We start from the raw sequence: 27,975 nt of genomic DNA, 5'->3' as shown, positions 1-27,975 counted from the left end.
GATGACTAGAGCCGCCATTTAAATTTTTGTGTATCTGTGGTTACTGGCCACAGATTACTAGTATATATTTGTTACTGGCACAGATTAAGAGTAGCTACACAGATTATAGAGTCTGGCTAACGAAAGATGAGACTGGCTTTTTATTCCAAAACTGATTATGGTAACACTGTCATTAACGTCAGTGTCACCTATAGCATCTGTTGTTTATGTGTCAAAATGAAAAATATTTATGTGGTTTACGTGATTTTTTAATTTAAACGTGACGAAAACTTTGAAAAGAGATTTGCGAAAACTGCTTTTAGTTATGATTAGTGAATACGAACAAAAAAGAAGTGAAAAGGATGCAATTTTTAAACAAAAACAAGATTGTTTACGTGAAATATCCCAGTGCATTGGTAAGTACAGGTAAAATATTTTGATACTTTCAATTACAATTAATTAAAATCAATATTATTAAAATCATGTACCTAATTGAATTTATTGTTTTGCAGGTAACATGAATGATGCAAAGGATTCAGTTATGCAAGTTAAAATATCAAGCATAAATAAATTATGAGATATTATGTTCCAAGAAGAGTGTTTAAAGACAAAATCAGTTCCCTGATGAGATTTCTTCTTAGACTGGTAAGACCCTAACGTTACAAAAAGAAATACCTGAAAGCAACCTTGTTATTGAATGCTAACTTTATTTATGAACATATTTTCAGATGTCAGTGTTTGTAACCTAAAAAGGATTAAAAAAGAAGGCCACATAAATAAAGGCGTGTGGTTACGGGAGTTTGGCTGGGAGGTGTTAATGCATCCGCCGTATAGTCCTGAGTCAGGACTATACTCCTGACCTTGCACCTTCAGATTTCCACCTGTTTCAATCGCTGCAGGATTCCTTAGGCAGTGTCAGGTTGACATCACAAGAGGACTGCCAAAACCACTTGTCGCAGTTTTTTCATCAGAAGCCCCAAAATTTTTATAGCAATGGGATCGTGTCCCTACCAACAAGATGGCAAAAAGTTGTCAAAAAAAATGACACCTATATATTTTAGTCAATTGTAAATAAACTTTATAAAAAAACCTTCCGAATGTTTATATAAAATACGAAAAAAAATTCCACAACCTTTGATTTTCTGTGTTGTTTTTTCATCTCCCCTTAATCCTTGGTTTTTAATCAACTTGCAAGGGAGGGTTATTAGTTTCAGGCATGTAAAAAATATATATATATATATACATATATATATATATATATATATATATATAGATACATACATATATATATATATATATATAGAGAATCTCGGAATCGGCTCCAACGATTTTCATAAAATTTAGTATATAGGGGGTTTCGTTGGCGATAAATCGATCTACCTAGGAATCATTTTTAGAAAATGTCATTTATTCCTGTTTTATCGAATACCGAGCAAAGCTCGGTCAAATAGCTAGTAATTATTAATACAATCTATGATGCTTGCGAGTAATAATATAATACAGGACATTATTTAACATTTAAATTAAATTATATTTAGACTTAGAAACAGTAGTGACAATTATTTTGTTTAAGAAAATGAAGATAATTGTTTGGTTAAATTATATTTTGTAATATATTTCATGATGTACGGTAAGTATTAAAGAAGAAGTTTTAATGCTCCGATAAAAACATGCAAGAGTTTTCGTCAAAAACAAAACACAATGAAATGTATTGCAAAATAAAATTTAAGTAAACAACAACAATAAACTTATTCTTGAAATGAGTTATCCAAACTATAGTTTGTGCGTTTTAAGATGATAAGGGTGACATTTCTCATATTCCTTGCTACGGGTTTTTTTTACAAGAAAACAAAAAAAAAAATCAAAATGTAATAAATTATATTCCATCTACAAAAACAAATGTTTCCCATAATTGTAAATGAATAAAAATGAAAAGTTGCTAAATGCTAACTTATTAATATAAAATTATAAATGTTAACTGTGAAAATTATTGTTACGAATACCACAGTATTTTATAAGTTTATGGTTACGAAAATATTTGAAAAATGTCAGATGCATGAAATGGAACTTATGCCAATAGAGATTGGCACTGTTGAATCGAAATCAAATCGATAAAAAGGGGGGCCATTTTAAATCGCCGGCGCCACTCAGAAACGTCAGTACGAAATCGATAGTTTCGATTGCAATTCCTTTACGAAGTGATTCAATATTTTTAAATTATCGATTAATTTTCTTAGGTAACTTCCCTACTATTGTCAATTATAATGTGTCACCCATAACATCTTAAAACGCACAAACTATAAAATATAGTATTATTGTCATAAATAATCAAGTATCAAAACTATAATTCCGACTATAGACAAGGTTGCCATACGTAGATTTTTTGAATTTGCCGCCTTTTTTCAGTCTCATCTTTCGCTAGCCAGACTCTATATTGTAACTAGCTGTTACCCGCGACTTCGTCTGCGTGGACTTCAATTTAATAGCGCGTGGTGTCAACAATTTTTAAAACCCTGGTACCCTAGAGGCTGGTACCCCTTAAATCAAAACAGCCGTACAGTGTGCACATAATATATTTTTTTAAATTAAATTTTTCATAAGTACCAACTACCAACCCACATCGACCCCCGGAAGTGATAGCGCGATCTAGGCGACTCTTGGCGCCATCTTTTATGATTTTTGGAACTAACTTAATTTGAACAAATTTACGCATTTTCACCCACTTACAACCCTTTTTTCCAGTTAAAAAGTAGCCTATGTCCTTTCTCAGGCTTTAGACTATCTGTGTACAAAATTTCATTACAATCGGTTCAGTAGTTTTGGCGTGAAAGCGAGATAGACAGACAGACAGACAGAGATACTTTCGCATTTATAATATTAGTATAGACTAGCATTTGACCGAGTTTTGCTCGGTATTCGATAAATCATAAAACACGATTATAATGACATTTTCTAAAAATGATTCCTAGCTATATCGATTTATCGCCCCCGAAACCCCCTATATATACAAAATTTCATGAAAAACGTTGTAGAGTTAAGCCTCCCGCAGACAAGAGAGATATTATCGGTCGATAATAACGCGCGATATATATGTTTTCAGTACATTTTGTATGAGTTATGAGGACGCTCAACGAACGCAGTAGAGTTCGACAAGGCTGTTTACGTGGCGAGAAAAGGAACTAACGCTTCTTGATAGAAAAAAACGTCATTTTTTACAGTTCTCCTTTACCAGCAGGCAGCAGCGCCATTTATTAAAAGGTCCCATTCACGGCAGGACTGCACGGCAGTCCTGCATTGTTTGTCGTCACTGCTTGTTTGTCCAAAATACCACCATGTTGGCTATGATGATGATGATGATGATAGCCTCTTATTCTGCTTTCAAGCTATAAGATGTCTCGAAGGTCAGTGTGCCTCTCGGCATAGGCCTCCTCCAGCCTTTTCCACTCAGTTCTGTCTAGTGCTACTCTTCTCCAGTGGCGTCCAGCTGTTAATGCTAGATCATCTCCCCATCTCGTTTGTTGGCGACCTCTACTCCGTTTACCATCTCTCGGGTGATGGCTGTGCTCCATTTATTTTGTTTGTCTCTTAGCATGTGTCCGGCCCATCTCCACTTTCCTTGGTCTATTTGAGTAAGTATGTCTATTACTTTTGTTTTTTCTCTTATTGTAGTGTTTCTGATCCTGTATTGTCTCTTTATACCTAGCATGCTTCTCTCCATGGATCTCTGGCATCGTTCCAACTTTTCTCTGTGTTGTTTTGTGAGGGCCCATGTTATTACGGGTAGGACACAGGTGTTGAATGCTTTCTTTTTTACGGTTAAACTCATGTCAAAGAAGAATTAAAGAAGAGGGGTGCTTCCTGTAGTGGAAGAAAGGCAGACCTTGTAGAGAGGTTAGTAAATAAAAGTAAATAAATTACTACAGTACTTTATATTTTCTTGGTGAATGTTTTTACTGATTAACATTAAACTCTTGACCATAATTCTATGAACCTTTAGAGGACCGGTTGGTCTCTCTAAGAGTTCACTAGAGGTCGGAGGAGTAAAGAGTAAAACTCGATTTACTGTGGTGAACTGAAGTGATTTATTTACAAAAATGCGCTGCTTATATACAAAAAAATGAGTTAATTATTATTATTACAAAATGTACAAAGGTTAAAAGATTGATTGTGATTGGCTATTACAATTAGAAAGAGATGTACAGAAAGGGATAAAAACATTTACAAAAATTAGAAAGGGAAAAAAATTGAATAAGAAATATTTACAAGGTAATTATGATTGCCGCGCGAGAAACTGGCCGCGCCGCGGCGCGCGGCGCTGGCATCGCCCGAGTATAAATATGGGCTCTCGCGGCCCGCGAATTCAGTCCGCGCGCGCATTCCATACCGACGACGTCTCGCTGCCGGTCGACGCCGTGCCGGTAATAATTGTAGTGCCGCCATTTTGTGAAGATGGAAGCTCTGCAAACGCCATGAAGACCGTAGCCACTCTGCGAAGATCCCTCGCTCCACGTAGCCTCGATGTGAAGACGCGTAGTGTTGTTGCGAAGAATTCTTATTAGAAAAATGCCTTTTTCAAGGCCGGTTCATGTCCGGTATTATTACACGGACAGCTGTTTCTCTTGTCATTGCGAACGTACGTTCTTTGCAGAGCGATTTTCTTCTGTGTTTCATCTTCTATAACGAACGTATACAAAGACGGCGTGCGTTCTTTTCAGAGCGCGTTGTTTTCTTTGTTTCATCGGCGAACGAACGTAGGTACTGCTACAGTGCTCCCCCTCAAGCGAAGCGTACCGGCAGTCTGACGGCACGGCCCGTTCTTGTTGTCTTCTGTGCTGGACTTGCTGGTGACTTCTGCTTGATCGGTGTTGCACTTGGTAATGGTTGTGAGGTAACAGGTAAAGGTAATGAGGTAACGGTAAAAGGTAATGAGGTATTTTGAGGTAAATTATTGGTATGTGAAGGTAAGGTAACAGGTAAATTGGTATTAGGTAAGTTGAGAATTACCGGTGACTGTTGTACATTGCTCGTTGACTCGCCGAGGTAATCTTCACTCAGTATGTAGGCGGGTAGTACAATGAACCGAACTTGGATATTATGATCCTTTTCTTCAAGTCGTAAATAAAAGTAATTTTATTGTTTATAGTTACATTTATTTTACAAATAAAATACATAATATTATATTTGTTTGGTTTTTAGTATTACATTTTTTTACTTAAGTAATCATATTTTAATATAGTTAAACTTTTATTATATTTGAGTTTTCACATTGAATCATATTTTAATAACAAATCCACATACTTTGAATATTGACTATAATTGTCACAATATACATATAAACGTTAGGTAACAATACCGCATAATGTTTAGTCAAGTACGAATAAATCAACAGGTATAGGAGAGATGAAAATTAGTATTAATTATTATAATATTTTATAAGAAATCATTTGACCTTTCATTTAAAATAATTCATTTTCCAATCAAAATATTTCATTAAATGTTATTTAATTTATTTAAGTAATATAAATATTATTTGTAATGAAATAACATAAAGTTTTTTTGTCTCTACTCTCTCCTGAAAACTTTCCGAACATGGCTTTAGCGATATAGTTACGTTAAAATTAAAAAAAAAACTAGAACGCCCACTTAGACCCATCTTCGTCGAGGGTCGTTTTGAGCGAAAATGATGACGTCATGAGTGACGTCATAGCCGCGATCAAAACGACCCCGGTCGCCAAAGGGAACGGCAGAAGGGGACGTTTTGAGCGTTTTGGTCAAAATTAACGTCATCTGGAACGCAGCCAATATTAAGTCTATGGGTCAGACCTACAAATATATACTAGTAATAAGTAATCTGTGGTCAGACATTATCTGCAAGTGATCTGTAAATTATTGCTAAAAATTGCAGAATAATTATAATTTAATTTATAAAAAATTATGTTTTCTTGTATTATATGAATTTAAAAATGCTGTAGCAGTATATTCAACATAATTTGTTGACAAATTAAAGTTTGGATGAACTTATACGTAGATGTCATTAAACGGTGAATTAATTTGTTCATAAACTACTATGGAAAATCCTCCAGAATCAAAGGTAAAAATAATATAGTTATGATATTGAATGTACTGTCACTTCTTGGTGGAAATTCATCTTCAATTAAATAATTATACACTTTCCTTGCACTTATTCCACTTTATTTTAAGATATTTATTACAAAATTGTTAAATACACGACCGGTTTCGAAAAAATCATCATCAGGTGGTAATATAGTCTCAATAATACTATCAAACGTTATTTTATGTTAATGAAAATAATGCTTCTCATTATACAGTGTGTAACAAGAATAAGTGATAATACTTTAGTGTGTGTACGTGTATCTTGTAGAGAGTTCACTGTGAAAGTAGCAGCGCTGAAAGACGAAAAATTTTTTTCACTTTTGTATGGGCAAAAGCCCGAGCGGCACGAGTTTCCCCATACAAAAGTGAAAAAATTTTTAGGTCTTTCAGGGCTGCTACTTTCACAGTGAACTCTCTACAAGGAACACGTACACATCCTAAAGTATTATCACTTATTTTTGTTACACCTTGTATACGTTTGATGTTTGTTTATTACAGAAATCTAGTACTCCCAAAAAACCTTTAGAAGAATTGGACAAGGAAGAGTTAATAGCAAAATGTAAAGGTTTTTTTACCTTGGCTCAAAAAGCAAAATTAGCAAAATCAGGTAATTGAAGTTTTTAATCAAGAATCTTTATATTTATGAGACCAAAATGTTTTTAGTAGACATATTGTTTAGGCTGCGTTTCCACCAGAGATGTGTTGTGAGGAATGTGTTTTTGGGAACCAATGTAAGAATCGCTTCATCGACGAGTGGAAACGCAGCCTTATTAATAGCAATGTCCACATTATGCAATTTCATCTTCAATTTTCGTCATCTCCTTTTTATTCAACTTTCGTTTGGCATATTCAATAATTGAATGCGTCAAAATCCAACTGCGTTGAAAGAAAAGTGTCTTTTTGAAATTATTGAAAATTTCAATGCGCATCATGGGCATGCCTCACGTTCGCTGTTGACTGCGCTATAACCAGAGATCGGAATTGGGTGTGTGAAAATACCTAAAGTTTGCAGTGGGACATAATATGGAGCTGTTACAACCACTTAAGTTAAACCAGTTTTGGATTTTACCGGTTCAGTTTTGTATTTTTTTTTTAACATGTTCCTTACCTTTTAAACATCGAAATATAAACATTTACGAGCTGCTTATACAGTTCTAAATTAATTTTTTAGTCTCAATTTTTCTTTTTCGGCCAAACACAGAATTTTACATGTCTGCAAAATGCTAATGTGGTTTTAATCTTTTTTTCGGTGCGTGTAATCGGTGTTTCAAAGGTAAGGAACATGTTAAAAAAAATACAAAACTGAACCGGTAAAATCCAAAACCTTTTTAATTTAAGTGGTTGTAACAGCTCCATATTATGTCCCGCTGCAAACTTTAGGTATTTTCACACACCCAATTCCGATCTCTGGCTATAACGCATGCCCTTGATGAATAAAAAAAGGCACAGTGTGGACAAAGCTATTGGGACAAAAATATGGTAGAATAGGTACCATCGAAGAAATTTATTCAAAGGCAGTTGACGGACCTGTGCCATTTGGTCAGATTATGTCAACTTAATGTAAGTCGTCATCTGTTAGCAGTATTTGACTAAACACAATCAAAATACTTAGGTCCGCCGTCTGCCTATGAATCAATTTCTCGGATAGTACATGAAACTATCTCATTAAAAAACAAAAATTTAAATGAAAATTATGTATTAAAATAAATGTTTACGTTTAGAATTACAGAATGAAGTGGACACATTACAAAATCAACTTAAAGATCTCGAGTTAGAAAGTCAAGCAAAGGGTGACAAAATACACACTTTACAGGAGCTTGTTGATTCTTTGACAGAGCAAAAATTAACTTATATCACTGAAATTGACAGTTCACAAAGTAAATTAAAAGTTCTTAATGTGAAATGCCAGTCTTTAGAAGAAGAAATACATAAACTTAAAGATGAACTTTCTAATAAGGATAATACTTATGTCCAAGTGACCCAGAAGTTGTCGGAATTCGACAATGAAATTGTGTCTCTTAAGAGGCAGAACACTAGGCTCCTAGATGAAAATGAACAGCTCATTAATCAAATGACAGAACTGGAAGCAAAAACTGAGGAGTTCAATAAAATTGGTTTGCAGCAACAGGAGCAGCTGAAAATTCTTGAAGAAAAAACAAGAACAGGTACACTTTTTGTTAATGTGTTAATTTGTCATTGGTTGGGGACAATTATTATTGCCCAGTTTCTTAGTTTTTTGACTAAGTTTATATATTTAACCACATTTCTGATTGGTTAATATATTAAGTTAGCCAAAAGCACTAGTGAATTGATAAACTTAAGTCACTTCGGAATCTGAGCATAAGAAAAGTTGTTGCTGTATAAATATATAAATAGATTTAAACTTGTCTCTGAAGACAAGCATAGCTGGGCATTAACTCGTTAATCCGTTAATCGTTAATTAACGAAGTTAACATTTTGATTAACGGATTAACTTTTAAGTTAACATTTAAAAATATTAACGGACTCGTTAACTTCCGTTAATATGCAGAAGTCCGTTAATCGTTAATCCAATGCCTACTATTTACCGCACGGCACCGCGGCGCGGCGCGAATACAGGTTCAGACAATTATGTAGTATGAAACGACAAGTGCCGGGCGGACGGGCAGCGTGGCGCCGCGTCACGGTAGCAGCGAAACAAAAACAATACTAGATACGTTTTCAGGCGCATGCGAGTGAGAAGAGATTTGTTTCGTTTTATCATTTTATTACTCAGCGCCGGTGTTATAGAGAGAGTGCAGTGGAATTTAGTTGGGTAGAATACAATAATTATAGAAGTAATAGATGATGCCCGCAAGTCTGTTGCGCCAAAATTCGTTTATCGCGTGGGAACCGTACATTTCCCGGGACTCAAAGTATTTCCATGCCAAATTTCAGCAAAATCGGTTCAGCGGTTTGAGCGTGAAGAGGTAACAGACAGACAGACTACTAATACTATAATATTAGTACGGATTTTGTTTTGTCCCTAACATGTTAACTTTCAAAACCTTATACCAACAGGTTTTGTATGTACACTAACGCAATGATACATATAAGCAGAGGGGTGTCACTCCGCCGTTCCACCGCCGAGCTAAAAGTACATACGCGCACTGACTCGTGGCGCACGCGCGCGCCTCTTACGCAGTGTCATATTTTAATTGGCAAAATTTATCAAAAAAATACTGCATTGCAGCCTATTGTTGGGACAATGAAAAAAATAGCAAATTTACATACTTTTCTACTGTCATGGTACCTAAATCTATGACAATAATAATATTATTAAATATACACACAATTAATGTTTTATAGTTATAATTAATAAATAATAAATATACTTATTTAAAATAGGTGGTAGGTCATAGGTGGTAGCTGCATATACATTATACATAATAATATAATCCATACCTAATTACCTACTTACATCAAAAGAAAATCACGTGTCGTGTCTGTGTAAACTGATTTATATGTTCGGTATTCATTTACCTAATAGGTAGGTATAACAGTTTCCGTATGTATATACCTTGAGTGGTATTTATACTTATTTGAATTTGACAACCCTATTTTCGGAATATCTGACAAGGTGTGGAATTGGTGTGGAATAAAGTCGACCTTCACGCGGCGCCAGAGAGCTCAATGTCGGCTGCTCGCGTGCGGTCCGTTGTTAATAATACTTATGTAGGCACATAAAACGGCGGCATTTGTGAACATCAAAGCAGTGAGACTTCTGTACTTGTACTATTATCTATTCTGTGATATAAGTTACAACAAGGCCATATTACACATATTATCGGATTAACGATTAACGTTAACTTGCGTTAATTCATCCGAAATGTAACGCCTTAACGTTTAACGAAGCTAACATTTTTTTTAACTGATTAACGATTAACGAAGTTAACTATTTGATTAACGGTGCCCAGCTATGAAGACAAGGCATGTATATTGAATAATACCACCAGTGGCCTAACTGTTTATTGCTATTCTGCTATGTTAATCCTTTATTCATTGCATATTTGCCATTAAATTTTCCATTTGAAAAAATTTTAAATAAAGACATCAGCCTACTATAAGATATGTGGGTATCGTATATGTGGGTGGGTACCGCCACAGATATAATATAAACACACCGGCAAAATTAGAGGAACATAACAAAATTTTCAATTTTTTTTTAATTGTTCACTGATTTTTATATATTTATTTATTTATTTACTAATTGATTATTAAAAAATAAATTTTATATAAATTTAGGGCATAAAAACGTGAAAAATAGAAAAAAATCAGCAAAAATCAAAAAATTAAGAAAATCTTTGAAATTTCAGTAGTAAGTTTTTAAGATAAATTCTCCATTTTTATTAAAGAAATGCCATGTTAAAAGCGTGTAATGCCTTCTATGGATCTCAAGAGGGCCTGGATACGCCATTCCATGCTTGCATTTTAATTGTCAATCTTTTCCTGTGGGATATTCTCCTACTCCTCCAGTAGCGCCAACTCGTTCTCCTGGACACATTTTGGAGCTGGAGTTTTAACTCGTACCGTTCACCCATTGATGTGCCACACGTCTTCAATCGGATCCACATCCGTAGACCACGCTGGCCTCTCCACCTGGGCTACGCCAGCATCGTTTAGGTAATAATGTCCGATTTTCTTACTCTATGGACGCACATAAAATTGAAATTACTACCTAAAACTATGTAAAAGGCACACCATGCAGTTCCAGGATATCGGTGCTATAGCCCTGTACTGTCAAAGTACCATCATCTATAATCATCAGCTCCATGCGGGCTCCAAATCATATGCAACTCCAAACCATTACGAACCCTGCATCATAGGCCACTGTTTCCGGTAAGTTTGATGGCCTGTAGCTTTCCTTCTGATTTATCCACATTCTTTATCGCCTGTCAATACAATGTACATAGAATTTGCTCCCATCACTGTACAGCACAAGATTTCACTCACTTGTCTAATTTTGATGTTCACGCGCAAATCTTAGCCTGGCTCTTCGGTGTCCTGTCTCAAGTTTTGGTGCCCTTGCTGGCACTTATGAGTTTAATTTAACTTCTTTGAGTCTTCTTCTTACTGTACAATTACTTACACGTTCATCTTGGACCTGTTCTGACAGGTTTCGTGTCTGCATAGCAGTTTGAGGTCGATTTCTTAAGTTTTGTTTCCTTACAAAATGGTCATCCTGAACCATTGTCACCCGATATCTGCCTTGTTCTCGTCTCCGAACGTAAGATCCAGTCTCTCTGAAGCGTTGAAAGTTACGATGAACCACGGAAGCCGACACACCTAAGGCCTGACTGACTGAACGGTAGGTGTGACCTTTCTCTATCGTGGTTACAGCTCTAGCTGTCGCAGATTCTGGGAAATCACTAATTTTGTATCTAAGCAATGTGTTCTTCCAAAAACCAAACAATCAAATGAGCTGAGCATACCTTGCACCCCGCTAAAACGCCATTCTTATCAGGAACACTTACAACGTCAATAATCGAAAAACACTTATTAGGACATAATTGCTATAAAAACCTGTCAACTTGCCAGTTTTGTTCAATATTTTATTTCTTGAATGAGCTTAGAAGCTATTAAAAAGGCTTTCAGACAGCCCGACCCACTTGAGTTCAAGTTTTGGCCCTTTTTACCTATGTTCCGCTAATTTTGCCAGTGTGTGTATTATATCTTATAGTATGCTTATGTCTATATTTTAAATTTTTTCAAAATGTTTGGATAAGTGAAAACCGTAATAAGGCACATGTAATACCTCGATTGTGGGAATCGCAGACACAATAGATTTTCAATTGGTATGCGGCTTGATGAGTTAAAATGTTTCAACAAAAAACATTTTTTATTAATAACATTGCACACTCACTTACTCATAGCTTAAAGTCAAGGTCTACAAAATGATACAGTCAAAGTATTTCAATAGGTAAGTATTATTCACTTACAAAGAACAATTATAGGTTACTTGACCTACTTTTTTTTCTTCATGCTAATCGCTTCTTAATCATTCATTTTCACAAAAAAAAAAAACTAATATTTTAATATTTTACACAGTAGAAACCCATAAAAATGTTGATTGAAAAATGTACCTTATAAATGGCGCCGAAAACACTGTCCGCCATAGTGTGACGTCATACGTTTTGTATTTTAAACTCTTTTTATTGAAAAATGTTTTATGTGCTAAATGTATGAGTCTAAAAGTGCCCAAAAATTATAAAAGAATTAAATAAGAATTTAGAAATCATTTGTAATGTTGAAAACTTTTGGTGAAAAGTTTTGTCCATTTCATTTCCCGTCTACAATAAATGGAGATAATATATAAAACTGATCTTTTATTTGAATTATTCAAGAAAATATATTTCACAAATCTTTCTAGGCTTATTCTTATTATTTATGTACAAATAAACTTACATATAACGAGCGCGATAAATAAAAAATTTTAAATTACGAGTCTGATAACCTCACATCTGAATCGGAAGTACCGCAAAAGCGTTTTCGTCAGTACAAATCCTATTTTCATAAAATCATATTTTCAAATCGACTTTATTTATCAATCATAAGCTTTTATTTGATGATAAGGGTGAAATACGGTTTCCTAGGCCAAGTTCTACTAGAAATATGCATTTGTTCAATGAAATTGAATATAGGTCAAGTAGCCTATTGTTTTTTTATACATATTGTAATTAAATATTTTTTATTTTAATATGCACTAGCTGTCCCGGTGAACTTCGTGTCACTTAAAAACCTTCCCTGGACTTCTACGAATATTTTAAGACTAAAATTAGCCCAATCCGTTCAGCCGTTCTCGAGTTTTGCGCTTAGCAACACATTCAGCGACTCATTTTTATATTATAGATGATCACAATTTTAATTGATTTTTTAATGTAAAAAATCTGTTTTTTATATTTTTCAGATGACAACAAAGAAATTAATGAAAAAATTAGACAACTAGAAGAAATTCAGGAAATTCATGCTAATTGCCTAAACAAAGACGCAAAATTGGATGAAATAACAGATTTATATAAGAAAGAAAAGCAAAAGAATGAGAAAGCTAATAATAAACTTCGAGTTTATAAAGATAAGATATTAAAGTTTGCTAATTGCATAAACCATCTCAAAGATACCCGGTCTATTTTAAATACAACTCTTAATGAATATTCCGAAAATATACCTAGATGGCAGACTGAAATAATGAGAGCTTCTACATTACTTGATGAACAATTAATGAATTTAACTACTGAAAATTCTGCACTGAAAGCAAGATTAGAAAATTATGAAAAAAATGCTACAGAACCTGATGTCAATCAAGCTGCCGAACTTGAGAGACAACTCGGTGATGAAATCACTGAATTAAGAAGTGAGAACCAGATGCTGAATAATCAAATAAAAGAAATATTAGAAGGAAACAAAACATTGGAAGAGCAAGTAAAAGAATTTAAAGAACAATTGTATAATGAGTCTGTGGTTAACAAAGAACTTAGACAGTCTGTTGATGAATTGAATAAACAATTGACAGATTTACATTCTAAAGAAAAAAATGAAGAGAAATTGAAATATCAAATCAAATCTTTAGAAAGTGAAAAAGCAATACTGGTAAAAGAAAAATTTGTTGCCAAAGAAAGTATTGCAGAGCTAGAAAACACGAACAAATCATTAAATGAACAAATTACAGAATTAAAGTCACATACCGAGGAATTAAAGAGAAAAATAGAGATTGTCTTACAAGAAAATGAGAACTTAAAAACCAAGTTAGAGAAAGATGAAGCTTGTGATAAATTAAAAGAAGAATGCAGTAGTTACAAAGATATGTTTGAAAACTTGAAAAAAGAGTATGACAATTTACAAGATTTGAATGGCCTCCTAAAAGAAGAAGTACAAACACTCAAGTTATCATTAGAACAACCCAAAGATGAAGTAGACGATTTATCAGATTTGAATGTATCATTGCAAGCTGACATTGTTAAATTGGAAACTAAATTATTAGCATACAAGCAGGAAAATGGGTTACTGTTAACTGAAGTTAAAGACTGTCGAGCGAAAATCAAAGAACTTGATAAACTAGTCGTTGAAAATGAAGAAGCTAAGTCAAAACTCATAAACTATAAAACAGAAAACGCCGAGCTCCTGAACGAAATGAAAGAAATCAATCAAGTTTTAAAAGAGCGCGGAGAAGCTATATCAAAACTACAGAAAGCCGTATCTGAAATGGAAAGACTTATAGAAACTTTAGAAAAGGATCGAGATTCAATTAAGGATGAAAGAAACGAATTACTCAAAATAGTAGAAACGTTAAAGAGTGATCTTAACAATGCAGAAATAAACAAAAGTGAGAATAAGAATGCATATGAACAAATAGTGACAGAAAAAGAAAATGCTATCAAAATTTTAAAAGACAATGAATCTACAATAGCAACTTTACAGGAGGAAATTGAGAAACTGAAGCAACAGATACCAGCTGGTAAGAGTTTTATTATTAAGGCGCTGTGGTTGTCGCAACTACGTAAAATGGGTTTTTTAAATAATGTTTTTTGTAAAGGAAATGTCATTATTTAAGTATAAAAAAGTAACGTTTTAAAATTGAGAAAATCCTGTACACAATTTGATAAATTCTGCTCGATAGAAACAAAACTCAAAGATGACTGTTATAACGTGTTTTTCATAATTAAATCATTTTATGGCTAAATTACACACTTTCTAGAAAAAAACAAAAAATGTAGTACATTTGTCGTAACCTAACCTAAACGATTTGATATATTTGGTTTGTGTAATACTAAAAACAAAAGGTTTTTTCTCCTATTTCCTATTATCAAGGCACGCGGCGAGCGCGTAACTGCCACGGTACAAGGCGCGCTGATATGAATGTTATTTTAGTGTCCTTTACGTCGATATTCATACTGACAGACATCGACCTGCTAATTTTAGGGACTACTGGGCCTTAAGTACTTTTTCTGATAATATGTATTGTGAAAATTGTCGATTGCACTTTAAGGATTAATTCAGACCTCAATGCGATGCGTATATGCATTTCTAAATTTGTATGGATTTGACAGACTTCAATTGCGTGAGACGTGATGCAAAACTTTCAAATCCATACAATTCAGAAATGTATCTACGCGTCATGTTGCAGTCTGAATTGACCCTAAGATTTATTTTATTATAGGAACAGAACTTCCAAATGAGGATATGTCAACTTCTACAATTTCCAGAGCCGAAGAACACGCTCGAATGAAAGATTTAGACGAAACCTTTGAAGACAAGTAAGTGTCTGATTTATTATTATTTAAGTTCTTGATTATGTAATATCTATTATACTTATTTTTTCAATTTTAACATTATCAAGCAATATTGGTATACAAATAATAATTTCTAGGTACTCAAAACTGAGATTGTTTGCTCTTAAACTTAAAAAGAAATTGAATGAAACATTGTCGCAATTGCAAGCTGTAGAACAAGAAAATATCAAACTTAAAAAACAACTTGACTCTGCTCCTACATCGAGTGCCAGTTTAGACGTAACAGATGGTTTCGCAGTCGCCAAAGATGAAAAGGCTAATGAATTGACACCCAAAATGAAATCACTACAAGAAAACATAGAAACATTAGAGAAAAGTAACACGAAACTGGAAGGTATATTTGCAAACATCACTTTAAAATTATAAATGTATATTGTCCTTTACAGCAAAGTGCAAAATAGTTGAATGTTATAATTTTTTTTCAGAGGAAGTTAAAAAGGTAAATGAACAATTATCAAAAGAAATTGACTCGCATAAATCGACGAAAGAACAATTAGAAAAGGCATTGCGGGATGTTAAAAAGAAGAATGTGCTAAGTCTTGAAATGGAAGATTATGAGAGATCTATGAAGGAGCTCACTACAAAAATGGAAGACAATAAGAAAAAAATTGTGCAGGTATTTAAAAAAAACAACTTACTTTTCGAAAAATATATCTTTACATATTATTTTTTACTTCGGAATGTAGGCTTTTTAGTCTTTTTTAAGATATTATAACATTTTAAAATTTCTGTTATTTAGATGGAATCGACAATCGACACTCAAGAGGGAACAATCACTGCAATGAAAACTCAAATAAAGCTTCTTGAGGAGCAAATAAAATCCGAAGAAGCACAAAATAGGCGAACCAAAGAGGAGCTACATCACGCCTTCGAAGAAAGTAAAGAGAAAGACAACATTATCAACGTCAAAAACGACATTATAACGAACCTAACTCAAGAACTCGAAGACGAGAAGAGAAAGAAAGAAGAAACGGATCTAGATATGACCGCGCAGCTTGCCGAAAAGGAAAAAGTTATAATAACCCACGCAGAGGAAAAGATCGAACTTAATAATAAGATAAAGAGACTAGAATTCAGATGCGCGGAACTAAATGACAAGCTTCAAGTGTCTAATATTGAATTAGCCGATTTGAAAACAGACTACGCTAGTTATAAGGTAACTGTTTATTTTATTTATTTTTATTTTACAGTTTATTGCACACAAAAACATTACCAAATTATACATATGAAGAAAAACGACACAAAAGGTACTGCTTATCTCTAAAGAAATTTCTTCCAGCCAGTTTCATCACAAACAACAGATAGGGCGTGCAAAAACAGAAATGAATAATATAAATTATAACTATGTTAAACAAAATTATTAAGTACTAGCTGTTGCCCGCGACTTCGTCCGCGTTAGCATAGTAGACCACGTCCCAAGTATTATTGTACAAAAATATTCAATAAGTATACAGAATTAACCTTCGTTATAATATTTAGATGTTCCGCGCGGCTTCACCCGCGTAATTTAGGAATTTCACGCAACCGTACATTTTTCCGCAAAAAATAGCCTATGTCCCTTCACGTGGTCTATTCTTCATGTTTGCCAAATAACATAAAAATTGCTACAGTACGTTCAAATATGCCCTTTCAAATAATTTCCCTCATTTTTTTTTACACATTTTCCTCTATTTCTTCACTCATATTAGTCTTAGCGTGATAAAATATAACCTATATCCTTCTTAGATAAATGGGCTATCTAACACTGAAATAATTTTTCTAATCGGACCAGTAGTTCCTGAGGTTAGCGCTGTAGGGTGTGTTTAGGAGAGGAGTAATAAGACCGAGAGTTGCAATAAGACTGTTTATTAAAATATAAGACATTGGGTTATATAGAGGTACATATTTCTTATTACACTACTACACCACCCATCCAAAAGAAAAAAAAATGTTACATGGTTACATTTTTTTGTATATGTACTTACTTAACATACGATTACATTTTTATAATAATTAAGTACAAAAAAAATAATATATATATGGCTACATTACTATCTAAGGTTACATTCAATGTTATAATATTATGATTACATAAAAATAAAATTATTCAATAAAATAGTGCGATTTTTATGCACTATTTCATTTTTTCCATTTTTAATTATCTCTACGTTAGGTGAATTATCCTTAACTACCTTATATGGACCTGAGTACAAAGAACTTAACTTATTACCTGATTCATTTTTTAATAAAACTAAATCATTTTTCTTATAACTTATTGGGTTTAGTATACTTATGATAAACTAATTTTCTTTTTTCTTTTGATTTTATTAAATTATTTCTAGCCTCTTTGTGGCACATTTGTAAACGATATTTAAGTTCCAGAGGATATTCATCATAGTTGTAAAGAGGGTCTAAATCTAAGGTTAAGTTACTAGGCAGTGAACATTTCTTCCCAAACACCAATTCATAAGGCGTGAAATTAGTCTCTGTGTGGACTGTAGTGTTAAATGCAAATGACCAAAATGGAAGCCAACTGCTCCATGTCTCAGGGTGATTGTCAGTTTGTAAACGAAGAAAAGCATTTAAGTTTTTATGTGACACTTCCAAAGCACCTAGAGACTGGTGGTGATAAGCGGTCGAATTTAATTGTTTTATATTTAGTAATTTACATACCTCTTGACATGTCGATCCAATGAACTCTTTTCCTCTGTCTGTAGTTATTTCTCTCGGTACTCCATATCTAAGTATAAAATTATTAACAAAACTTTTCGCTACTTCCTCTGCTCTTTTTGAAAACAAGGGATACGCTTCGACATACTTTGTAAGTTCGCATTGTAACGTTAGAGCATATGAGTAATTATTATTATCAACTTCAAATGGACCTACCAGGTCTAAATACACCTCTTTTCGAATGCTGAATGAGCAGTCGTTGTTATATTCATTGGTTCTTTTATGGGTAACGAATATTTCTGACGCTGACATTTTTCACAACGCCTAACATAATCTCTAACATCGTTGTCTAGTCCAGGCCAATAATAATACTTTTTAATATTATTGGTCATCCTTCTCATGCCTGCATGGCCACTGCTAGGCAGGAGATGGAAATCATTCAAAATAACTTTTCTATCATCTTTATTGTATATAGTTTTTACATTATTTAATATGCACACATGAGGACCGGTCCAGTTTTTTAATGATTTAATTTCTTCAACTAATTTCTTTATAAATTCTTTATTATCATCCTTTTTAATTATACATACTTCATTGACATTAATTAATTTACAAAAACAATCTAGTTCTTTCACAAATTCGCATCGCGTTATTCGTGAATCAGAGCATAGATATTTAATATAAATTATCTTTTTCTTTTCATCATAACAAAACGTCTTACTTTCTTTATTTATATTTCCTAATTTTCTACTCTTCTTTAAATTATCTTTATCTATCACACGTAGTTCTACCGATTCCGCAGGTTTGATATGAGTACTCACGACTTTCGGTTGCGCAGGCCTCAAGTCCGGACGTACTATATCTAACTGATCTAAGGATCAGGTTTATTAATTTTTCTTAACTGAGCTCGAGTCATAACATTTACTATATTTTTATTCATTTCTATCAATTCCTTTGACGATATCACTATCCTAGATAAAGCGTCTGCCGCTGAATTACTTGAACCCTTAACGTACTCTACATCAAAATTGTATTCTTCTAAAATTAGCCTAAACTTCATAAGTCTGCTGGATGGATCTTTCATTCCAAACAGATAAACTAAAGGTTTATGATCCGTTCTGATTTTAAAATATTGACCATACAAATAAGGTCGAAAATATTTCACGGCCCAAACGATTGCCAACAGCTCTTTCTCTATAACAGGGTAATTTGATTCGGCCTTATTTATAGTCCTACTAGTAAATGCTACAGGTCTCCCATTTTTATTTGACAAAATTGCTCCGATCGCCTTATTTGACGCATCAGTTTCTAGTATAAAATGGTTTTGTTCGGAAAAATCGGGATAATCTAACACAGGAGGTGATATGATACAGTTTTTAAGTTTTTCAAAAGATTCTTGACATTTTTCACTCCAAAAGAAATTAGAATTTTTTTTACAAAGTTGATTTAAAGGTTGAGCAATCTCAGCAAATTTAGGAATAAATTTTCTGTAATAATTTGTGAACGCGACAAATCTTTTCACTTCGTCGGCATTTTGTGGACGGGGATAATTTTTTACAGTATTTACTTTATCAGGATCTGGCATTATACCTTTATTCGATATTAAATGACCCAAATATAAAATTTGCTTTTTAAGAAATGTACATTTAGAAGGATTTAATTTTAAATTAACTTTTCTCAATCTCTCAAACACATCCTGTAGATTTTTGTTGTGATTTTCTAAACTTCTACCAAAAACAATGACGTCATCAAGATAAATTAAACATTTTTCATAATTTAAACCTGACATAGCCAAATTCATCATTCTAGAAAATGAACCGGGACTTGTTTTTAAACCCATTGGCATTCTGGTCATCTGATATTGACCTGAGTTAAAAGCTTTAAATTTTCTACTATCTTTATCCAAATTAACGTTATAATAACCTTGGTACAAGTCCAAATGTGTGAAATAAATACTTCCAGACAAGGATTCTAAAATCTCTGTTATATCTGGGAGCGGATACTTGTCATCTTCTATGCGATCATTTAATTTACGGTAATCTACTACCAAGCGCCATTTTTTCTTACCAGTTTCATCTACTTTTTTAGGAACTAACAATATTGGGCTCGACCAGTCGCTTTTACTAGGCTCTATAATTCCTTCTTTAAGCATGTTACTGATTTGTTGTTTAATTTCCTCTTTCTGGCTTCTAGGCAATCGGTAAGGCTTTGAAAATACTGGCTTAGCATCTGGTTTTAAAGAAATGTTATGAGTATAAATATCAGTTGTTTTTAATTTATCTCCTGGCAAATAAAAAATATCTGCGTACTTCGCACAAATATTTTGAATACTCTCAAACTCTAATTTATTTAATTTATTTATATTTAACAAAGAGAACAATTTCTTTACTCTTTCCGAATTATTCTCATTTTCGTTAAAAGTGCAAATATCGTAATCCCTAAGATCATATATTTTAGGGTTTAAATTCGACAATGTTACCATTTTTTCTGTAGTATTCAAAATTTTTATCGGTATTTTGCCGCTAATCGGCCTCGCTGCGGAACTAGCCAAATAAATACCGTCTTGTAATTCTTCTGAACAAACAATGCAATCCGATTTAAATTCGGTTGGAATAAAATGTATAGATTCGCTCTGGGGCGGTATCTCCAAAATATTTACATTATAATTATTAGTAATAGGTAGAGAAATAATTTGATTTTCTAATTTTAGTTGTAAAATATTTTTCTCAAAGTCTAAACACGCGCCAAACCTATTTAAGAAATCTCGACCTAAAATTCCGTTTGACAAAATTGGCAAGGAATTAAAAACAAAGAACTTATGATTAATTACACTTCCATTAAATGATATTGGAATGTAAGCATAGCCCATAGTTTGAACTTCTCCACCTAGTCCGTTTATAATTACATTCTCTTTATGGAATGGAATGCCTAACTCTATAATATGTTTATATGATATAGCACATAACGACGCGCCCGAATCTACCAAGAATGAATAAGTTTTATTGCATGGAGAAATTAATAATTTAATAAAACAATTACTATTATTACTAGCCATAATTGAATGTTTTTCTTTAGTCACGAAAAAACTTATCTAGTCGAGGCTCATCTAAAGAATTTTCATTTTCATTAATTACATTAACTGTATTTCTCCGAATCCCTCGATTTCCGCGGTAATTATAAAACGTACCTCGATTGTTCCGGGGATAGCCGCGGGCAAGGTGCCCTCGACCTCGCGAAGTTGACTGCTGCCATGTGCTGCTCGGTGGCTGCGAGTGTCCTTGAGGCCTATTGCTATGAAGACACTCGATAATTACGTGGAGGACGTAAAAACCTAGGATTGTTGCCAAAATGTCTATTATAAAAGAAATGTCTTTTGTACATACCCAGCACCTCTCCAGCTGCTGATGATGAAGTCTCCTCATCCTGGGCTGCTTGTATGGCATCTTTCAGGGAGTTGTAATTTCTAGCTGAAATTATAGTACTGAGCCTACGATTTCGCAAGCCATCGGAAAACTGTTTAATCGCCTGTTTTTCATTTATCGGTTTTAAAATATTGTAGCATTCCGAGTTTCCGTTAGCCTGTGATATAGTAAGGTCTACAAATAATTCTGTAATTTGCTTTCCATAGTCAGAAATAGACATTTCATTTTGCCTTATTTTTTGTAATTTATTTTGAATTGCAGTTGCACCCTTTTTTGGTAATAATTCTTTATTCATATCACTTATTAAACTGTCAACTGTAGTATAATCGTCTTGAAGACGCAACTTAGCTTGTTGAGATAATCTGCTTTTTAAAACAAATTTAATTAAATTTTTCTTACACTCTGGTTTGGTTAATAAAGAATCGTAATACTTAATGTTATCTATTAATTGCTTAATACTTGTCTCGTCATCGGACATAACAGGTAATAAAGTCAAAGCCGTTTTTAATTCAAAAGTATCCATGTTGCTATGAGACTCAATTTCAATATTTTTATGCTGACACAAATTTAAAATATCCTTATATAATAATTCAAAATTTTTGCGATAGTTTTCATAAAATGGAACGTCTTCTGATTTAATTTTCCCTTTACTTAAGTTTTCTGTAAAAATTGCCAACCAACTAGAATATTCGCTATAAATAACAATTGCCTCATTGAGCTTAACATTTAATATATTCCCTACACGTCTATTCGGTCCAATTTTTATTAAATATGTTCTAACTTCTCTTAATTCCTCATATAATTTTTCTAAAGAAATGTTCATAACTTACCAATTTAGCACCAAACGTAGAATTCATTTATTTTAGTATAGGTTATAACTACTTTAAAAACATTTTAAGCACATAAAATTACAGTGATCAAGCACGAGTACACTCAGTAAAATAAAGAATATTTTATAGTACACAATACAATTTATAGCTTAGAGTTCAATAATAAGTTCATTAAAGTCTCTACATTGGGCTGCGCGACGCGAGACGTAATAATATTATACGATATACGATTATATACGATTTAACACTAAAACTTTTACGCATTTTATACGCACGTAAACGCGACACTTTATTTTTCACTCCGACACTTTTTTTTTTTTTTTACACCTTCGAGAAATAGGCCTTGGGTTGATTGGGCTGCTCCTCTATAGCTGCGGCGGGCTGCTGCTGACGAAAAAAGGACCTCCGGAAATTATTCCTGTTTATTTCCGAGGCTATCCATCCCATGTGGCACCGCTTATATATTCGGTACACGCTGTACAAGACAACCAAGACGAACATCAGCACGATGACGGCCAGCAAAATGTTAGTGGTGGTGACATGAAAGCGAAATTCTTCAATTCCAGCTTGATTATTCCCAACTGCATTTTGGACAATCACGGTTTCTTCCTTTGATTGTTGTTTGCCCATTTTTACCGAAAAATACTGTCTTTTGATTTACTTGAGACGCGTATGCACCGTAACGCGAACGAAAAATGAACGCCATAATTATTTAACTAGATTTAAATTATATCAGTTCTTTGTCTTAGCACTGCACAGAAAGTTCAAAGTTCCATCCCTTATACGGAGAGTCTCATATTCGCGGCGCGAAACCCGATGGCAGGGTCGCCATGTAGGGTGTGTTTAAGAGAGGAGTAATAAGACCGAGAGTTGCAATAAGACTGTTTATTAAAATATAAGACATTGGGTTATATAGAGGTACATATTTCTTATTACACTACTACAGCGCGTTCAAATAAGCCCTTTCAGATAATTTCTCCCCGTTTTTTCCACATTTTCCTCTATTTCTTCGCTCTTATTAGTCTTAGCGTGATAAAATAAAGCCTATAGCCTTTCTCGATAAATAAGCTAACTAACACTGAAAGAATTTTTTAAATTGGACCAGTAGTTTCTGAGATTAGCGCGTTCAAATAAACCCTTTCAAATAATTTCCCTCGTTTTTTCCACTCTTCTCTCTATTTCTTAGCTCCTATTAATATTGGCGTGTTAAAATATAGCCTATAACCTTCCTCAATAAATGGACTATCTAGCACTGAAAGAATTTTTCAAATCGGACCAATAGTTCCTGAGATTAGCGCGTTCAAACAAACGAACTCTTCCGCTTTATAATATTAAGTATAGATTTTTCCACATTTTCCTCTATTTCTTCGCTCCTATTAGTCTTAGCGTGATAAAATATAGCCTATAGCCTTCCTCGATAAATGGGCTATCTAACACTGAAATAATTTTTCAAATAGGACCAGTAGTTCCTGAGATTAGCGCGTTCAAACAAACAAACAAACAAACTCTTCCGCTTTATAATATTAGTATAGATTAGTACTGTTAGTTGAGTAAATATGGCTTTAAGTGGAAAGTTACAATTATTTGTAATTTAACATTATCTATTCCTTAGGTCAGGGCGCAGGCCGTGCTTCGTCAAAACCAAACCGTGGACCACAGTTATGAGGAACAACTGAAAGAGGAGGCTGCTGCTCTCAAGACTCAAGTTGAAGCTCTAACACAAAAACTGGCAGCTGTGCAGTAAGTTGTCGTTATGTCCAGTTGTGCATTACACAATGAACTCATTGTTTCTCACTGTTTCAGCCCGTATTCTATAAAACGTGTAGACGGGAAGACACCAGGGTCTAGGTGGGTAGCCATTTTCAAAAATAAGAACGTTTTGACTATAACCACAGAATACATATCAGTTTAACAACAGAAATCTCACTCCCGAAACCCGTTTAAAGAAATAACGACACATGCTAATCGTAGCATGTGTCGTTATTTCTTTAAACGGGTCTATAAAGTTCAAATTCGGACCGCGCAATGCTAAGTGCCTACAATATTCACCTACAAGTGCGCTCTCTTTCTATCGCACGCGTACATTTTCTTACAAAATCAAGGTTTTCGCCTTTTAGAAAACAAAATAATCTTTTTTAATTACTGTTGGTACGAGTAGCAAACCTTTTTATAATATATCTTTTATTAACCCAACCTATATTTTATAGTAGTTTTATACTCGATTATAATAGTGCAGGAAACTTTGACAATTTAACATAGTATAGTTTGTGCGTTTTATGATGATATGCGTGACACATTATAATTGACAATAGTAGGGAAGTTACCTAATAAAAATTAATCGACAATCGATAATTTAAAAATATCGAAACACTTCGTAAAGGAATTGCAATCGAAACCGCCTTTTTTATCGATTTGATTTTGATTCAACAGAGTCAATCTCTATTCTCTATTGACATAAGTTCCGTTTCATGCATCTGACATTTTTCAAATGTTTTCGTAACAATAATTTTATACTCCTATTTCACAGTTAATATTTATAATTTTATATTAATAAGTTAGCATTTAGCAACTTTTCATTTTTATTCATTTACAATAATTATAGGAAACATTTGTTTTTGAATATAATTTATTACATTCTGTTTTCTTGTAAAAAAAACCCGTAGTAAGGAATATGAAAACTGTCACCCATATCATCTTAAAACGCACAAACTATAACTTTTGTTTATTTCTGTGTAGTATGTGTATATTTTTGTATGAAATTGGTTTATTTGCTATGTTTGTATAGTTTTTATCTACTTTTTGTATTTAAATACCTAATTCAAATACACATTTCATTGGCCTTTTTTAATTGTTCATTTTTATAAGATTTATAACGATTTTGTCACAGCGGTTAAATCAGTATCATGAATTAAATTCCTCTATTATCAGTATACAGTACATACGCGACGAAAAATCTTGCGCGTGCGTCACCACTCGCTTGTGAGTCCCTTATGATGTGCTTCCCGCGGGTGGTACTTACAGTTCGATGCCTACACGCGCGAGTGGGGCAGGCCTGCTATAACTACCCTGCATACATACCTGCATAAACTCTCAAATCAGCGAGACTGTTCAAAACTTATATTTAATGGCTGTCGTATCGCAAGTATTAAGAGCGACCGCAGACTTACAATTTCAAGTTAGCCGACTATCGAACAAATAAATTGCGTAGTTTCACAATTTAATTGGACAACTTTTTAATTTGTAGGTAATCCTAAAGAAATCCGGTTCTTATACGATTGGTGTCCAATTATTTAGTTGTACAATTTAGTTGGTTGCAATGTGCGAGCTCTCATAAGTCGCTATAGCTATTAGTATACTATGCGATTTAGTTGGCCAACTTGAAATTGTAAGTCTGCGGTCGCTCTAAAAGAATTAGTCATAACTTGATCACCAATAGTCAAAATCCCTAACGGTCAACATAGCGGACACGGACAAGTTAGTGCGTCACATAACTTACTTAGGGCCTGTTTCCCTACTTCCTGATAAGTACCGGATAGGCTATCCACAACTTATCTGACAGATAGAGTATAAAGTATCTGTCAGAACAGTCGTGGATAGCCTATTCGGCACTTATCAGGAAGTAGTGAAACAGGCCCTTAATTACGTCATAACTCATAACATTATCAGGGAGCAATGCAGCGTGGCGAGTTCGGAGGCGGAGTCCCAGCGCAAGCGTGCGGGTGAGGCGGAGGCGGAGGCGTCGCGCGCGCAGGCCCGCACCGCGCGACTGCACGCCGACCTCGCGCGACTGTCGCAGCAGATTGACGCCGACCGTAACCATCACAAGCTGCAGGTACGTGATATTCCACTTATTGCTTGTGCACTATTGAGTGCATTTATTAATTTAGTTGTAGCGGCTAACGGCCGTTCCCAATATTTGATCTATCTCTGGTTTTGCCCTACTAGAGCTATCTCTAGTAGGGCAAAACCAGAGATTTATGTCAACTGTGAGCTATTCCTATGAATAGCTCACAGTTGACATAAAATATATGTCTCTAATGTCTAATGTGAGCTATTCCTATCTCTAGTAGGGCAAAACCAGAGATAGATCAAATATTGGGAACGGCCGTAAGACAACTTAACTGTCAAACCTAAATGACGACGACTTTTGCTGGGGCTCCCAGCTCTGTGAATCTGTGTTGTTATTTTTAAACAAAACTAAAGTATTAGATTACAAAATGATATTACCATACGACCTGTTGATATGGAGTGGCATATAAAGTTAGCACGTGACAATAAAATCCGTAGCGTAACTGACACTTTATTAATCTGAATATATATTACTAGTAAGCTACCTTAAGGGCCTGTTTCACCACTTCCTGATAAGGCTATCCACCACTTAACTTGACAGATAGAGTATGGAGAATCTGTCAAATAAGCCTATCCGGCACCTTATCAGGAAGTGGTGAAACAGGCCGTAAATATTCTTGAAGTGTTTTTTACCTTAAGATATTACGTTTAATATTTATATTTTATTAATCTAAATTCTATAAAAATAATAATTTGTAGGTGTCAACATTGACGCAATGTTACAAGTCACAAATCAGTGAGCTCGAAGTGAAACTTCAAAAGGAGACGGAAAGTTTGAAGAAGCAGCTGGCGTTGCTACAAGAGACAGCTAAAGCGCCCAAACCGGAGGAGAGTACCAGTGAAAAGTATTTACTACCTGTCATACCCAAGGAGGAGGGAAGTGACACTGAATTGGATATCAACGTCTCTCTCATTCCGAGAGAAGAGGGAGAGGTGTGTATTGATGAATATTACACTAGAATCTAGATGTTACCCTGTACTTCATACAGAAGGTTTTTCTTTATAATAAAAATCTATGGTAAAAATAAAAGAACCAACATACAGACAGACATAGTATTAGTGTCGATCCAGATGATTAAAAGTTGCACTAAGGCTGTCTATGTGTCTATCAGGTACAATAGTAGTAGACACTTCAAAGCAATAAATAATAAAAACGAAAAACGAACGCTTTCTTATACGTGTGTTTAATTTTAGGGCTCCGAATCAGCGCCGTCGCCTCCACTGTCCAAGTCGTTCCTATCAGCCGGTAGCAGACGATCCCCGATTCCGTTGGAGAGACTCCTAGAAGAAGGGGTGTCAGAGGACGACGGCCTCGACAGGTCGTCTCTATCGCTCACAGCCGAGCAGGAGATTGCTGAGTTGAAGAGAAAAGTGCAAGGGCAACAGCAAAAGTAAGAGTTTGTAGTATAATATATCATGATTATCGTTATGGAGGCGTCCCACATGACCAGCGCGCCGGCCTGCGAGCCCTACACTGAGCGCCGAGCGCGCGCTACAATTCGTCATAACTGAGTATTTTTGTCTCTTTCTAATTTCGAAAACAGAAAAGCGATTTTTTAATTTAATGCTATATTTTCAAAGAAGCTGTCTTCGCTAACGTACTTTGGTGCATGCGCTGCAAAGTACTAATTAATATTATGAATTAAGTTTATTTTTAAGTAACTTTTAATTTCTTTTTCAACATGTTTTTTTTAAATTATTGATAGAGAATATTATATACTAGCTGTTGCCCGCGACTTCGTCCGCGTTAGTATAGTAGATCACGTCAAGTATTATTTATTGTACAAAAATATTCAATGTACAGCATTGACTTTCCAAGATTTTATT

General features: G+C 34.2%; 1 protein-coding gene across 1 annotated transcript in view; it reads left to right on the top strand.

Annotated features, from left to right (window-relative positions):
* The first annotated feature begins 5,910 nt into the window (after positions 1 to 5,910).
* Positions 5,911 to 27,975, top strand: part of LOC121729506 (GRIP and coiled-coil domain-containing protein 2-like) — a 32,191-nt gene continuing 10,126 nt past the window's right edge. Inside the window, exons 1-12 of the mRNA XM_042118034.1 lie at positions 5,911 to 6,070; positions 6,592 to 6,700; positions 7,815 to 8,258; positions 13,019 to 14,563; positions 15,266 to 15,362; positions 15,476 to 15,732; positions 15,824 to 16,014; positions 16,138 to 16,554; positions 23,912 to 24,039; positions 25,966 to 26,131; positions 26,848 to 27,081; positions 27,343 to 27,539. Coding sequence (XP_041973968.1) covers positions 6,047 to 6,070; positions 6,592 to 6,700; positions 7,815 to 8,258; positions 13,019 to 14,563; positions 15,266 to 15,362; positions 15,476 to 15,732; positions 15,824 to 16,014; positions 16,138 to 16,554; positions 23,912 to 24,039; positions 25,966 to 26,131; positions 26,848 to 27,081; positions 27,343 to 27,539 — 3,809 coding nt within the window. The 5' untranslated portion in view covers positions 5,911 to 6,046. The remainder of the gene's footprint in view (positions 6,071 to 6,591; positions 6,701 to 7,814; positions 8,259 to 13,018; positions 14,564 to 15,265; positions 15,363 to 15,475; positions 15,733 to 15,823; positions 16,015 to 16,137; positions 16,555 to 23,911; positions 24,040 to 25,965; positions 26,132 to 26,847; positions 27,082 to 27,342; positions 27,540 to 27,975) is intronic.

This window comes from Aricia agestis, chromosome 8 (assembly GCF_905147365.1).
Source record: "Aricia agestis chromosome 8, ilAriAges1.1, whole genome shotgun sequence".
NCBI classification, from domain to species: Eukaryota; Metazoa; Arthropoda; class Insecta; order Lepidoptera; family Lycaenidae; genus Aricia; species Aricia agestis.
The sequence above is the reverse complement of the archived record's forward strand: the minus strand, read 5'-3'. Positions and strand labels throughout refer to the sequence as shown.